We start from the raw sequence: 16,925 nt of genomic DNA on the forward strand, positions 1-16,925 counted from the left end.
TCTTTTCCTTCTTTCTTTATGTTTTGTAAAGCACTTTCTGACAAACTGGTTTTGTACTTAAAGCGCTATATAAATAAAGTTGACTTGACTATACGTTTTAATTTTGCTCTTGTCCAGGCACGCAATTCAATTTTCTGACGTACATATCAAGCACGTCATACACAAGTGAGCTCCTCAGAACTTGTTAAACTAACCTTGACACCCATTTGAAGTAATTTGCTTGAGAAAATGCAGTCCAATTCAAGTTGTCAACATGTCTGCTCTCTCTCTCTCTCTCTCTCTCTCTCTCTCTCTCTCTGTATGCCTACGTCTGTATGTGCTTATGGAAATATGAATGCGTATTAATCTAACTGTGGGGTGGTCTAATTGTGAATGAAACTGTGGCCTTCATAATACAAATACAGTGATGTTTCTTCCTCTTCACTGGACCCCTGGCTAAATGGACCAAGTGTGAACGAGCCTGGCACACTGTTTACAAGTCAACAATGTCGGCCTGTTTAAAATGAACCATATGTGAAAAGGAGACTGTGTTCTTGAAGATCATTTCTGGGACCAAACAGTCATGTTATTTATATAAAAGCAAAAGCCCATTTCCCGCAAATGGAACTTGAAACAATAGTATAATTCAAGGTACCTGCTTCGGATCACAGCTCTTGACGGGCTGCCAGTGTAATGCTTCACTGTCATGAAACTTTTAATACGGTTCAAGCTAGTTATAGCTCTCTATAGCATGTAGAAATCATTGCGTTGCAGTTTTCTCGAGTCATGCTTGGCTGGGAGAAGTCCCCTAAACGAGGATCAAAGGAGCCGGTACAGTCTGGGGCACACAGTGTCGAGCTCACCACAGCCTTATGTACTATTCTCCACCCCCCCAATCCTCCCAACCCCCTAAACCATCATCCTATCAAGCAGATCCCAGCTGTCTATGCATCAGCAGACACTGAGCCAGGTCTGCGCCAGGTTTAGTCTGTCTGGGCCAAAGCTGAGGTCTGGAGGTTTAGCCCAGCCTGGCTTCATGTTTCCCATCAGCAGCTGCCTCATGCAGTGACAAGACAGCACTCTCCCCACTACAAAGACTCACTCCAGCTGCCTTCACATCTGGGGCCACAGAGTGTAACAGTTTGTGTATGCGTGTGTGTGTGTGTGAGAGAGAGAGAAAGGCTGTGTGTGTGTGTGCAGCAACATGAAATGAGGGGACCTGAGCTATAAGGGCGGCGACTTTGATGCTTCAGTGTTTCTGTTTGATGGCTTGACTGTGGAGCGATATAAAGATCCTGCGAGGAGGTGGCAGGTTTTAGTGTGTGTGCTGCAGGAGAGAGGCTCACACAATATTTATAGGTTCCTCCTGCGACAGGCTATTTCCCCTTTTTTTGTGCTCCTGTGCAGGTATAAATCACATCTTCTCATCTCTTTGTTTCTTTGTCTTCCGCTCACACACACAGCCCGGTCATACTCTAAGCCCTGCTGTGGAAACCGGTTGCACTGGTCAATGTTAGTTCACATGATGGGACTTAGTTCTTTATGCAGAAATAGCACTTACTTCCAAATCCTCTCTCACACACAGTATACTGACTTTATGCTGTAGGCACAGTGCAGTGCAGTTGAACACGAGACCTGCTGACCTACTTTTAGTTGAGCCTACTTTGTTTTCTGTAGTGCAGCTTGTGGCATTAGGAATTTGAATATGTTCCACTTTTTTACAGGCTACTGTGGAATATACAAGCACATTGCAGACAGTTAAGTATTTGAAAAGTGTTTATTATCACTGTAAACTTTTTTTTTTTTTTACAAAAAATAATATAGCACACTTTACATAATAAAATAATGCTCTCAAAAAGAAATATGAACACCTCTACATTAACTATAAACACATTCAGAGGACAAATATTCTTAATATTTAACACATTCAGGCACTGAATCAACTCCTGCTTATCCTCCGCCACTTATGTATGAGTGTCATACGACTTCCTAACCTTCATCGCTTTCCTTACTCAGGTCAAAACACTTAATGAGCAGTAACAACGTGACCGAATCTCTCCAGTCAGAGCTTCCACCCACTCAGAGGTTTCAGTCACTTGAATAAAGAGCTCTTCTTCAAATAAAAAGTGAAATTAAAGTAAATGCAGCTTAGTTAGATGTTAGATGTAGATTATGAACCATAAACCATCTAGAAGTTATTCCTTTCCCATGGCAAAACACAATGCCACAAACACAGTGTCCATTAACTTTCATTCTATGAAAAAAAAAAAAGTTATATCAGACCAAATAGAACACATTCTTAAACTTCACTTTACTTTTGGATTGAGTTGGGGCTTCAGTACCATTGAAGTGACTGAATCATCTACAACAGAAATAAAACAATGTATTAAATCATATAAATTAGGTGTATATGTAAATAAACATATTAAGCTCGCATATCTTATCTTTAACACTCCTTTTATGTACATTACATAATCTAATAACATGATATGACAGCCAATCTGTACAAAATACATAAAATATATAATGTGTGTATGTTTTGCAAAAAACCAAACAAACAAAAAAACAAAAAAGCTAGCAGCATAAGAGGATTATTAAAGGTGGGATCACACTGAACAGTTAGTGAGAGAGCTTATAAAAACACCTGAGAAACTGGGATTTTCAAATGTCTGCCTCTGATCCAAAACCCAGATTCTTTCAAAACACTAGCTATTTGAGGATGGATTTGTGGATGGGTTCACATTGTTCCTCGGCTATGCATCGCTGCAAAACAGCACCAGTGACACATAATGGCCTCCAACTCTGCACTTAAAAAAAAAAGCAATGATACACAGAAACCAGCTGATAAAGAAAACAGATTTTCCCTTGAAGCCATTTGATACGGCAAGGAAAGAATCCTTTCTGCGGCACGTCAAACAAGGACTAGACAGACACATCAGTAGCATTATCAATAAAACACATGCTCATACAAACACACACATGCACACACACGCACACACTCACACACACAAACACTCACTTAGTCCAGGCATGACCACACACACACCACGGTATTTTCTCTTTGTGGAAAGGATCAAGTCAAACTCAAGTTGACTTGTTTATGCTTCAGCTATTCTGTTCAAAGTTTTCTCTCATTCTTTTTTTGTCTGTCGGTCAGTGAAAAATTAGGAAAAAAAAAAAGATTGCATAAAAGGAATGCTCTTGGCATAGAGGTGACCCATCCTAGGTTTGACGATCCAAGACAAGAAAATAAAGCCGAACTGAAAAAGAGGATGTGGCCTTTTTTTGACATTGCATTTCTGTTACTACAAAACACAAACTTCATACAAAAGGTACAAAACAATACAAAAAACCATTACTGTCCATACAAGTCTTATAGCATATGAGGAATAGTTGAGGAAAGCAATTAAAAGGTGTTCAGTGCAACCCTTGTTATGTGCGAAGGGCAAGTCTTTCTGTGTTGGAGCAGAGAACAGAGGAGGGGAGGAGCTGGGCTCTGCTCTGCTTTGGTGAAAATGGCGGCCATGTGATGGGATGGGATGGGATGGTGATCGGTGATGAGATGGGGGTCGGTGTGAGAGGCTTCAGGACTGATGCTTCAAGGTTAAAGGATCTACCATTAAAAGCCAAGGAATGGCAGGATGACCTAAAGAGACCCTTCAACCAGAGGACTGTGTTCAAGCCATCCACCTTACTTACTTTTTTTTATTTAGGGGTAGATTCTCTTATTGGGCATTGGGTCAAGCTGGAGTTTGAGAATACAGATGTAGATCAGGTGAATGGGTGGCTGGGGGTGGCTGGGGGTGGGTGGGGGTTGGGCGGTTCTGATCGTCAGGGGTGAAGGGTCAACATTATCTTCGGCAGGCATACGCATTGATGTTTTTGATGACGTAGAAGCCTATGGTCATGGGAGGCATCGCTATTGTCCGTCCAGCCCTCAACGTCCTAGGCTTCAACTCTGGGAAAGTCTCATTGTCCACCATGAGCAGCTTCTCCCCGTTCAGCTGGATGTGTCTGCAAAGAAAAGAACATGGGAAATACAGTCCGCACAGGCAGAGAAAACACAAACAAGATACAAAGCTATAGAGATGGAAAGAGCTGGTTCTTACTCCATTTGAGTCAACGTGGCATCAGCTGAGTGAGATACAATGTGCCTAGGTGGATTAACTGTGCTTAAAGTGTGTATTATGTATGAGTTTTCAATCTATCATTGAAAACTATCATTCCCAATACTAAGAGGTGCTAATGCATCAGTGCTGGTTGTCAAACTTCAAATGAAGAACACTGCTTACAGCTCTCTGAACCTCTAATGGCACAGTGAGAGGGTCTTTTATGTAGAAAGAGAAAGACAGGAAAGGACTAGTCCCACTGGACAAAAGACGACAAATCCAAATCCATTCATGCTCTTCCTCTCTGTAAGCTTTACGATGCAGCAGGTTGTACACTTGGGGGCGCTACAGTTACAAAATTGCAATTTCAAGATTGCAACTCTCTTGATGTAGCAGGAATGTCTATTGCAAACCATCAATAGTCAAACCGCAACACTTCCTCCATAAATGGTTTTAATTTAGTCAAATGCACAAAACAGTAAAACCTAAACAATTACAGATAGAAAATTGTAACATCATAATAATAATAATTCCTCATGCTCCTTAAAATGGCCTTTGCTTGTGACACAGGTGGCCGCTGTCTGAGAGCAACAACACTGTAATAATTTATCTTCAATGCCAAAGTGTCACACCATAAAAAACCAAACAGGAAAACAACATAAGTAGGGTGAAACAATTTTAAAAACCAAGTGCATTTTTGTAACATTTACTCTGGGCGGAAAATGAATTTCTAATTGAATTAGATGATGCTGTATGGGGGTAATTGAAAAATGCTGCTAACCTGAACAACAGCTTGTTAAGTACATGCTGACATGCAGCTGTCTGATTCCAGGAGGCAAAACTTTCCACTCTCTCATCCTTGGTGAAGAGAATTAGCTGCTGCTTGTCATTAGGACATTAACATCTTCATTAGCCATTTCTTACAATTTTACGGCCTGTGGGCTGTAAAATTTTAGGTAAACCTCAAATGAAATAAAATAAATAAAATCAAAGTTAATAAGGTGAATACTGTGGGCTATAATGAAATTACTAATAACTCAAGTATGCAGTTTTGCTCCACTGAAATGTTCAAAGCTTTCCCATAACATACCTTGGCCTATACACTTGGCCACATTTAGGAAGTCCCACTACTCAGTTCACACATTTATAGACATCTGGTGTTGCTAAATTCTTAATAAAAGTACTGCACTGCCTGCGGTAAGGTAAAGCACTTAGGGCCTGAAACAGGCCCATCGCTCTGCCTCATACTTTACTCTCCTATTAATTACCCTGCAATCCTGTTCTAACACCTCCAACATCCTTCATCATTACGCTGTTATTGAAGGATCACGCCTGAGTCTCCATTAAGGGCCTGTGTAGGTGTCATGTAACGCAAACACACACACACACACATGCAGTCCTCAGTCATTAGGCTGTTATTCCAGGATTTGAGGCTCAGGCCTGAGACAGAATAACAGGCCGGGAGTTTAGAGAGGAGAGGCGAGGGGCAGAGACAGATGGTGTAAACTTTTATTTTAAGGGACCATTTAAGGAAATAGGCCTTATATTGCCTTGTTACATAAGGTGTAAATCACAGTGAAAATGACGACAGCATAGAGAGGTAAAATGGCGTGAATATAAAAAGAAGTGAATAGCCATTGATAAAACATCTGTGTTGGGCTGTAAAAACAGGTCCGTATTACAAGGGAAAGCAAACTCCTTGGAACTCTGGGAAGGGTTCTGGGCTCAGCGGATGTTTCTTATCATAACTTAGTTGGCCAGTTTCAGTTTCAATAAACCAGGACAACATATTATGACAGTCTGAATGAATAGTTAGACTTAATGGTTCTTAACTGCAGCGGTGAAAGTGACGTTTAGGGTTTGCCAACTGTATTCTTTGTGTGTGTTCAGTGCACTCAGACATGCATGATGTAGATCAGACAGAAGAGGAAGAGGAGACGTTGCCATCAAGGCATTCTCTGAGAACAATCTAGAGTGTGTGTGTGTGTGTGTGTGTGTGTGTGTGGGCGCGGATGATGCCAACTCTTTGTAAATCATATCGATCAATTCCAATCACTGTCCTTGCAGCTAAGCCATGAGCCTCTTACAGCTTGGCCAAACTGATTTACTGTAACATTTTGAAGGGAGTTGGAGAAAATAAAAGAATTGAAGAGTTGTTTTTGAACTTGTACTTTTACAGCCTTGTATAAATCAATACTGTTGCACTTCTCCGAATCCCTATTCCTCATCTCAATATCTTTCAGGCCTTTGCAAAATAATTATTGAGCATGTTCACAGGGGAAATCAAAACTCTTTCGAGAAAATCCTTCATTCCTTTTTTTTTTGCATTGACAGGACTTTGTTATGGTAACCTGGGTCTTTCACTAGTGCAGTTGTGCTGTTTGGTCAGTGTGTGGAACAGGATACTCTATAAGAAGACCACATTGTTGTTTGGATAGAAAACAATTGTGCGATGCCAGTGTGCGTGTCTGTGTATATGTACGTGTGTGTGTGTGTGTGTGTGTGTGTGTATTACAGAGAGGGAAAGAGAGAGAGAGAGAGAGACTAACTTGGCTCGCAGTCCGTCGGTGCCGTAGGGCTGCAGCAGGTACTGATGGACAGTCTTGTTCCGTAAAGTTCCCGCCAGCTTGATTTTCTTTCGTGATCGATGCAGATTGATGATGTAGATTGTTATGGACCCTCTCACATAGTTGTGACTGGGACATGGAGAAAAAAAAAAAAGCTAATCAAAAAACGACAGCTTGATGAACAACATCGATGAACACGCTTATTTTCCTTTACTGTCATAAAAGAGATAAGGACACAACTAAAAAAAAATCTTATCCCTCTCCACATCTGTTAATGGGGATTCATTATATATTACGTTGCCATGTGGAATAAAATTCTCTATAATTAAAGATGACTACAAAGAAAGAAGAGTCTTTGATATTGTTATCACATATCACTGTGATAGAATCAAACCGCAGCTCCTTGATCTAGTCCGGATCAAAAGGCTTACATAAAATTAATAAAGTAAGATAAAGCATGCTCGATATGGAAATTCCATTAAGCAGCGAGTTGTCCTTTATCATGATCATCTATATTTAGTATGAACTATATTAAATCGCCATTCCGACGCCCTTATCATCCCTATAAGCCTAGCTGAATGAGCCAATCTGCTTCACTTTTACAGTATCTAATAGTAAAACCTGTCGCTGTGCAGTCAAGGGTCAGATGAAGGGTGTGAACAGGACGGACAACACTTCTTGAGTTACACAGACAACAGTGTTTGAGTCCCTTTCCCGAGAGCAAAGCGCTGGGGACACAACTTGATAGGGATATTGGCCAAAGGTAAATAACTAAGCGAGACAGATAAGGCAAACATGATAAAATCTAATAAGGGGCCAGATATGAAGACAAAAACAACACAGCTGTAGTGAATACCACATGTCTGCCTCAGTGTTCAGGGTCAGCGAGTCGGCTAAACGATCTGGTAGACATCTCTCCCAGTTACCACCTCCACGCTCTCACATCTCTAACAGTCCTGGCTTTCTGCTCGATGTTTATCTCTTCCTCTTTCGGGCACAGGGCGAGCCGTGTATTTGATTAAACCTGCAGGACTGCTCGTGTTCAATGTTGTTACCGGGAGAAATAAAGTAGTGCATTGTTGGTGAAAAAGTCTGCGCGTCTGGCTCTGTGTTAAACTCTTGGAGCCACCGTTTCTGAGAATCACGGACCGTGTCTCCGAGTGATAGATCAGATGGTCAGATAGGGGAAGAGATAATGACCTCGCGGGCATTTCAAATGATGAGGTTCCAAGGCATCCAAACCAGGAACATAAACAAGTCTCCATGCCGTTTGATGTTGGAGCATCGGTGGAGAGTGAAAAAAAATGCCATGCAAACCACTAAATGGGGTAAAAGGGCACATATCTCATTTGCTTTCAAACCGCTCACTGACTATTAAGCACATTCATTGTGTTTGCTATCTATTACGGTCAAACCGCAAAAACTACAATGGTCCGTCCACTTAAGGGCTCACTGTATAAAACCGCTAAGTGGCAGAAATAATGAAAGCCAAAGTGGGTTTGGATTCAAGACAGATTGGTTAAGTGCCCAACTGTCTGATCATATGAGTCTGGGGCCGATTGGTATGTTGAGGCGAGCTGAGTGGCATGGCACGCCATGGACGACTCCGAGCTCCCACATTCACCCTGCCAGGTGGCTGTGGGAGCACACTTGTTGATTATGAACTATTTCAAATATCTGCATTCATGTCATCGGGCCTCATCACTAGGTTACAGCTGTGTGTGTGTTGGTTATGCAACGCTTGCTCATTCGCCATCTATTGCCCATCTATCCACCATTTATCTGAGAGATGCTCCACCTGTAAACGAGCCCCGTCTAGAGAGCGAGGCCGTAAGTCTAGCCCGGTGCTGACAGCCACCGGCCTGGGTTAAACGATAACCTTGAACAGGCCATGGTGGCACTCTTTATCTTCTCCCTGCACAGACCGCCTTATTGTCCCTCCCCCTCCCCCCCAAATGCCCCCCTCTAGCCAATCCGAGACGGGATAAAGGCCTAGCACACCTTTCAGCGGCTCTTTGACGGCAAGGAGACAGCCCCCACGCACCTGATAAGTGATACCCGTTAAATTTTATAGGCTTTGCGCTGTGAATGAGCGGGTGTCTGTAGTCTGGTTATTTATGGGAAGCCGAATGGGCCGGCTGGGTATTCTGTTCTTATCCACCAGACACTGAGCCTCAGGTGCCTGGAGGAGGACACAGGGAGTAGAAAAACAGCAGTCTGCTTTCTGTCAAAATCTTCGGGGCCATTCCCAAAGCATTGCTACACATGACTAATGGGCTAATGGGACGTGTGCATTGTAAGTCGCTCTGGAGATGACCGTCAGCCTCAAATAACACGTTTATATTCACCAGATCATAGAATATAATGTACACTCATGTTGTTTCAGACGATACTGTGGAGTCCATGGAGGCTGAACTGCTTACTTGTAGAAGCTGGTGCAGTGGGCGTAGATGCGGAGCTTGTCTCGTATGACCCGGCCCGGACGCGGTTTCCTCTGCAGTCCAGCCACCCGCACAGCCAAAACCCTGGGACCAACCAGCCGCTTGAAGACCAGAGAGAACCAGTAATCCTGTAAGGTCAACAGCAACGCATACACACACATACACACACACACACACACACACACACACACACACACACACACACACACACACGCACACACTTGCCATGACATGTATGCCAGTGGATTGCAAATGTCTAGTTCTATATCATGGTAATGCATTTAAAGTCACAACACAAAAACAGGTTTGGAAAGCAGAGGATGAGTGAAAGACCGCTGGGCCAGTCTCACTGCTAGGAGATAGTTTCAAAGCACTGCCTACTACTGTGCCTTTAAATGCAAGAGCCAATCCGATGTGAGGATTTTTATTGAAAGAGACCCCCTAATACAGCAATAGGGGATTCCACTGAGAGGGAATATTGCTAAAATCTCCGCTTTGTTTATTCAGCCATGGAATGGCCTGACAATTTTAGAAACAGATAAAGTTTCACAAACTGTGGGAATTAAGAATGTGCCAACGAAGCAACTCGTCTGTGGCATGACTACGATACGGTGCCAAAGAAAAGTGAAGTCCACACAAACGCGAAGTCCAAATTTTATGTCAACATTTTCATACCCAACATTTTGTTGTAGCTTTTTGTGCCATGTAATATGCCACATGATATCTAACAACTGTTGACCCATTTAGAATTGACAGGCCTTAAATATGACATTTTTACAAAATATTATGCTCCATCATGAATTGCTGTTTTATGTTATCATTGTTGAGTGGTCCACCATACTGTGTCTCTCTCCATAGACTACACAGACTCAACACCTCTCCGAGAGGCTCGGAACAACATGTGTTCCTCAGGAAGTTCCCATGCAATCCTGCATATGGCAACATTTAAGGGCTTCTTTTTTCCATGCAGGCTTTAACTTAATTTGCTGCCCAGGCATCGGAGAGCAGAGCACAGTATAGCACTGTATAGTGTAGGCCACAGGCAGAGGGATGGATGGATGAATGTACGGCCAGAACTGTGATCTATGATTATTATATACTGTATGAAACAAAAAACAGTTCTGAGTCTGGAGGAACAGAAGTTTTATTTGTGCAAGATGGACGGTGCGATGCTATACTCTGGCTTTGTATTCAAATTTCAAAACTACAGTCGGAGATATCATCATTATCTGGACACATTTTAAACTGCAGCCATGACGAAATCCCTGACCGGAACAGCAATCTGCGGGGCATAAAACTGAAATTTGCAGCGCTGTGAAATATCAGCTGAGCTCCTAAAACCTCAACGGTATGTCTGCCTGTCTGTCTGCCTGTCTGTCTGTCTGCCTGTCTGTCTGTCTGTCTGTCTGTCTGCCTGTCTGTCTCTCTGTCTGTCTGCCTGTCTGCCTGTCTGTCTGCCTGTCTGTCTGTCTGTCTGTCTGTCTGCCTGTCTGTCTCTCTGTCTGTCTGTCTGCCTGTCTGTCTGTCTGTCTGTCTGTCTGCCTGTCTGTCTCTCTGTCTGTCTGCCTGTCTGCCTGTCTGTCTCTCTGTCTGCCTGTCTGTCTGTCTGTCTGTCTGTCTGTCTGTCTGTCTGTCTGTCTGCCTGCTCATCTCTCATCTCTCACTCTCTCTCTGTCTTTCTTACTAGATAGACTGACAGAAAGACATCCCATGCAGGCACAACCAGAGCAACATCACTATCACTCTCAGTTCCTAAATCAAATGTCTGTGGTCTAGACAGTTAGACAGATAGACCATGTAAACTAGGAACCTGGACAAGCAAGGGATCCAAAAAACAAACCTTTTACCAGAGATCAATCAAACCGACTAGTGAACAGTTAACCTTTAGCATCTAGCTAAACAGGATAAATGAGTCCGTCTGCCTGGTTGAGACCTTGTTAATTCCTCAGCATTCCAAGATCAAAGTGTGAGGTTACATCATTAGGCTGGATCCAGTGGGAGGTAAGACATTTTTCAGTGTTTTCAATTTTTTTTCAAGAGGTTAACAATGTGCAGTATGCTCTAATTGGGTTGCCCGTAATTAAATAAAGAGACAACAGCCGTAAAAAATGAAGACATAAACACTCGTCTAGTTGGTAGCGTGGTAAAAAGACGTACAAGCACACGCACCATATGCTTGTGGTCATGTTGAGTGTTTGCAAGGCAGAGGACCTGAGATGGGTAGTGAGAGATGGCTGTGGGAACCGAACCGGTGCTGACTGACTCAGGCCATCGTGGAGAAAACCATAACGTTCAGATGTATGAGCGCAGCCATAGCTAAACATAGCGTTAAGGTTCCATCTCCCACTTTGTGTCTGACCAATAAATCATTGTTTAGTGTCTGTGAGAGTTAGACAACATTATTCTATTTGTCTCAGATTTTTTTTTTTTTTTCTTTAAGTACTGGAAATTCAAGGATGTGCATGCAGTCTCTTTTCAGACATGAACAATAGGCCTTCTCCTATACTGCCATATACAAAATACTGGCATTTCTAACCCTCGCAGCATGAAGGAGCCATCTCAGAGAGGGACAGCTGGCACTCAGAGTTTACAACCCGCCCCTGGGGGGAGACACAGACAGGGACAGGGACAAAAACAAAGCCAGACGGGGAAAGAGAGTATGGATTGGGACGGAAGAGATGGAATAGCCAGGTAGGAGGCCAGGAAGGAGGGATGAAAGGATAGTGGAAAGAGGCGAAGTGGTGGAGTCGGTGAAGTGGGTCAGGGGCTCGACTGGATTCAACATCTACCAATGGGGAGTGATCCAGGGGGAAGGGGCCAGGCCATAAATTTCCCAGGCGGAGGACAGGTTGGCCCTGCAGTGAATTCTCTCAGCAGGTAGGCTGGTGCAGCCTTCAGACATCCAGCCATGTTAAAAGCATTGTGATCCTAGCGGGAGGCCATCATTCCCCGGAAAAATAATGGAGAGGAAGAGGGAAGAGGGAAGAAAAATGAATCCATCTTGATTGTTTTTTGATCTCAAAGGTGGAGTGAGACAGAAGAAAGCACATACGCCGGCGAGTAATAATGAGGACTTTTGTGAAAGATTATTGACAGATTTCTCAGAAGTGATTATTGCATGACCAGAATTACTTTAGTGGTTAAGAATGTCATTGCCTAAGCTCCTTCTATTCCTTCTATTAGCTGTTTTTGAGCAAAATAAAAATAAAAGAAATCCCAGTAATAATAACACTCACACTTGTTATAATAACAACAAGTGTGAGATATGTGCCTTGATTCCATCATCTTTATCCTGCAGTGTGGGAGCAGTGATTTAGGTGTGTTTAATGTAAACCACCCAGCCCTGTTCAAGCTTGACTTTAAAACATTCTCGCAATTCTCTTTAGACATCCACGAGTCTGTGTGTGATAAATCTTTTTTATGAACTTGGCACGTGGTAGCATTTTATCGCTGCTTCTCACACCTTGGACCAACTGATAGTAAAGCAACATCCAAGATGAGGTCCTTCTTTCATTTATCGTACTTTTCTTTTTTCCAGCACAAATGAAATCTGTTAAGCACTAAGACATGATTTAAAACATTTATCCCACTTCTAAAATACATAAATAACCAATGACCATGTTGTTCCAACCTTGAATGTAATAGAAGAACAGTAGCTTCTCTGAAATATTTCTCATTTAACTGTCTTCTATGCCTCTGCATACCTGCCCAGGGCTAACACATGTATTTCAGTTATTCTAGGACATCAGGTTATGCTGATAATGTAAAACCAGGATAATGAACAGTTAATGAACAATGCTTGCACTTAACATTGATTAAGAGACAGATAAGTCACTAGCAACCAATTCTCATTTAGGCTGCATTATATCTATTAGCATTACATGTCCATTTCAGGTGCCTGATAGTGTGGACTAAGCTTGCTGCACCCCTGTCCCAGCATGGTCCAGTCCCAGCCACAGAGGAACCCAGGACTGGCCAGTTCCATTTCACACAGTGTTGCAGGGGATTTTACTAACATGCCTGTGCGTATCGGCGTCTCAGGTTGCAGATCTCTCACCGGCCGACCGTTCCACACAGAGAAGCACACAGTTGTGATGGGGGATGAGGGGAGCAGTGACACTGTCCTGAGCTACTGACAAAGGGCTAAGGTTACATGGCATTTCGCCCCCGCATCTAGCCACTCAACACCACTAAACGCCTTTCATCTCAGCTAATAGCTCCCACGGGAAAGAGCGAGAGGTGCCAGAGAGCCAGGCTGGAGAAAACGTCCAGAGCCTAACAGGGTTGCAACCCAGGCTCAGGTCAGATCCACATCAGTTCATCGGGGTTCGAGACGTACATGTGAGCACTGGGAATATGAACCGATAACCATTCTAGCCCTTGTTGAAATGAATGAGAGAGACTGGCGAGACTCACAGGCAAAGGGTTGAATTGCTGGTCCACAAGGTGTGTGTAGCCGTAGTCGAAGAACGAGTGACGTAAGACAACATCAATCCCCTGCACAGCAGCCATACCCAGCGTGTTCATCCACCTGCAATATAAAGCACATACACACAGAAGATTTAATTAGCAGTGCTACAGTGGGTGCCTGTGATTGTGACACATGTTTATGCCTGTAAAATACATGATACATTGAAAATAAATATGTTTTTCTGACCAATTGTGCTAGTTATCTTATGCAACCTTTTAGCTCATTGTTATCAAGTCAGGTTATTTACAGAGGATATTACAATATTAGTTTTCTTAACAGGTATGGTGCTTTTTCTAAAAGCTCAGGTATGGTAACAGTACTTACAGAAAGCCAGCAGCGTATGTGTCAGAGAGATTATTGGTGCCTCCCGCCCATGCTGGCCCCACTCCACCCAGCCACACCTTCTTACCAGGAGCATGTGTGTTCACTACCTGTGATGAGAGGACAGGAGCAAAAAAGTGTTTCAACAGAATCCATGCTTAAATCAACTTTGTGACACACTCACTGCCTTTCGGCTCAGTGCAAGCGACTTCAACACATCTCATTACCTCCGCCAAGGAGGTTATGTTTTCGGTGCCGTTTGTTTGCTTGTTTGTCTGTTTAGATGTTTAGGATTACGGAAAAACTACTGGCCCGATTTTCATGAAACTTCGTGGAAGGGTGTAGCGTGGGCCAAGGAAGAACCCATTACATTTTGGAGGGGATCCGGATCCGACTCACGAACAAGCAATAATAGCACGTACCTTGGCGGAGGTCTGCGCTCTCCGAGTGCCCTTCTAGTTCATTCTAAATCACTTCAAGGACCATCAGGAGAATTGATTTTCTAGGAGTAACCCAGTTAAATTCTCACTGTGTTGAGGATTTGTTTTTCTTGCTCTGAAGTCCTGCCTGACACCGACTGAATCTTAATGGCTCTGGTAGCTGGCTGCAAGCCATTACAGCTGGCAACAAAACAGTTATACACATGCAAATATCCACAGACAGACTCATGCGCGCACAAAAACACAAACACAGACTCACAAAAAAAAAACCTGACCTCATAGACTTTGGCTGACCATCTAATAAAAACCCATTGCTATTGTATTTCTTTGAATGTTTTGTGTTGGGAGTAAAAGTTCTTGGGAATGATCACTCCTTTTGTCCTAAGGCATGAGAGCACTTTGGCACTGATCGTCCCTTGAAACTCAGCAAGTCTGCCACAGCAGCTAGTGTTGATAATATTACCTCATTGTGGACACGGCCCACTCGCCCTGAGGGCTTACACTTGCGCTTCGCACATGTGGTTGTATGCTCACAAAAGCAAGCCGAGATATAAACTGATACATAACTTGGCAGAATCTACAGAAAAGAATATACTGTATATCTCAAGATGTGTAAAAATGAGCCATTTCTCCACATTCTCCCTTAAGGCGGTTTGCTTCACCTGATGCAAGACAGGGATAAGACTTATGAACTAAGATATAAACTATGACATATAGACCTTACATTCAGCTTATACTGTGTCTGCAGATCAACACACAGAAAAATAAAGGTGCGAACTGGAACCGAAAATGGTTCTTCGGAGTGATGCCATAGAAGAACCATTTATGGTTCCACGAAGAACCTTTCAGAGCAAAATTCATCAAAGAAGCATTTCTGCACTCCTTTGCTTAGACACCTGCATTGTGTTTTTGTTTATCTGCCCTTGTATAGCCTCATTTGGAACTGCACAATATATACTATGGAGGGATTTGGTTATTTTCCACATTTATGCCATCACCCACCATCCAATAACTATAAGAATTAAGAACCTTGAAAGGTTCTTTGTGGAACCAGAAATGGTTCTTCTATGGCAACGCTCCGAAGAACCATTTTCGGTTCCAGTTCGCACCTTTATTTTTCTGTGTGGACTGACTTTACTCAGAATGGAATATGAAGCGCCATTTCAGAACTGGATGAACTGGATATATTGTAAATATTTAGGAGTGGAAGTTGATAGTTTCAGTACCTTGATGACCTTGGTGATCTGCTCAGTCAGTGTGTCCAGCAGACGAGTCTTTAAGAAGTCCTCCACTCTGTTCACTCTGCCATCCATGTAATAACTGTAAGGGAAATGCCAGAGCATTGTCAATGTACACTCTGTGCACAGTCTACAGCACTGTGAGCAACAAACATATGCTGCATATTACAGTCCCACTGCGGAGTGATGCTGAATAATAACAAACCGAAATACATAACCTTCATTTTGATCCTACATAACTTAAATTCTATTTGGCAAAATTTAAAATCCAAATCATGAAGTATCATTTTCAGTGGTTTCATAGATGTAGTACACAATAAATCATTTGACTACAACAACTATGATGAACAGGGACTGACATATTAAATTATACTTTCTCATACTGACAATCCAATTTCTTGTCAAAATGCGGGATTACATAAGTGAAGAGTTGGAAACAAAGAGATCCCAAATTCAGACGGAATGAGTGAGACTTCCAGCTGCGGAGACCGTGTGTGTGTGTGTGTGTGTGTGTGTGTCTGCCTGTTTGTCTGCTTGTGTTTGTTTTGGTGTTGGCGTGATACAGAGCCGGTGAGAGACACTGAGTGAGCGAGATGATAATGAGAGATGATGTTGAGAGAGGATGATGAGAACAGGAGTTACCGAGCGTTTGTGCCAAGGGGCTGAAGAGCTTCACCTTGGGCAAACACAAAGCTTCTCCAAAAGGCCGAGAGAGTGGAAAACAAGACAGCAGCTTGGACTTGCCCTTCTAATAAACAGGATCACTACGTTCTACAGCTGGAGGCTTGGCTGCTTCCAAAGGACATTGCACAACGAGGAAACACCACATATTCTTCTCCATGTTTCAGGTACCATGAAATACATTGACATCATATTTATACAGCAGAAACATCTATCTTAACCAAAGTCATTTAAAGTAGTACTGAGTCTTAAAATCTTATTTTGCTTAAAACAAATGAAAAGGAAATCTGCCAATGGGATGAGATGATTTCACTGCAAATCATCTTGTTTCAAGTGTCATTCTCTGGAGAATGACTTGTTTTGAGATACTGACTTTTGTTATTAGAAAATTCCTGAAACATAAGAAACAAGTGGAGTTCTCTCACCCCGCTGCTAGAATTTTTCACTTGTTTAAAGAGAAATAAGATTTTAAAACTAAACATGAGACTACACAACTTGTTAAGGTGTATTTTGAGGTGCACATTTTAGGAATTTAGCTGACTTTCTTACCCAAAGTGACTTACAATAAGTAAACAGAAGAATGAGCAATCATGTATTACCAGTACTGCTCCCAGTTGCCACGGAATAAAGAGTTGCTTGCGACAACATTACTAAAAAACAGCACCAATATAAAACAAG

At 42.6% G+C, this 16,925-nt stretch overlaps 1 protein-coding gene across 1 annotated transcript in view; it reads right to left on the reverse strand.

The window, feature by feature from the left end:
• Nucleotides 1-3,830: 3,830 nt before the first annotated feature.
• The window catches only part of hpse2 (heparanase 2), a 54,094-nt gene continuing 40,999 nt past the window's right edge, over nt 3,831-16,925 (reverse strand). The window contains exons 7-12 of the mRNA XM_071904493.2: nt 15,555-15,648; nt 13,892-13,998; nt 13,513-13,627; nt 9,079-9,224; nt 6,638-6,784; nt 3,831-3,993 (exon numbers count right to left, since the gene is read on the reverse strand). Coding sequence (XP_071760594.1) covers nt 3,831-3,993; nt 6,638-6,784; nt 9,079-9,224; nt 13,513-13,627; nt 13,892-13,998; nt 15,555-15,648 — 772 coding nt within the window. The remainder of the gene's footprint in view (nt 3,994-6,637; nt 6,785-9,078; nt 9,225-13,512; nt 13,628-13,891; nt 13,999-15,554; nt 15,649-16,925) is intronic.

Source organism: Centroberyx gerrardi, chromosome 15 (genome assembly GCF_048128805.1).
Source record: "Centroberyx gerrardi isolate f3 chromosome 15, fCenGer3.hap1.cur.20231027, whole genome shotgun sequence".
Lineage (NCBI taxonomy): Eukaryota > Metazoa > Chordata > Actinopteri > Beryciformes > Berycidae > Centroberyx > Centroberyx gerrardi.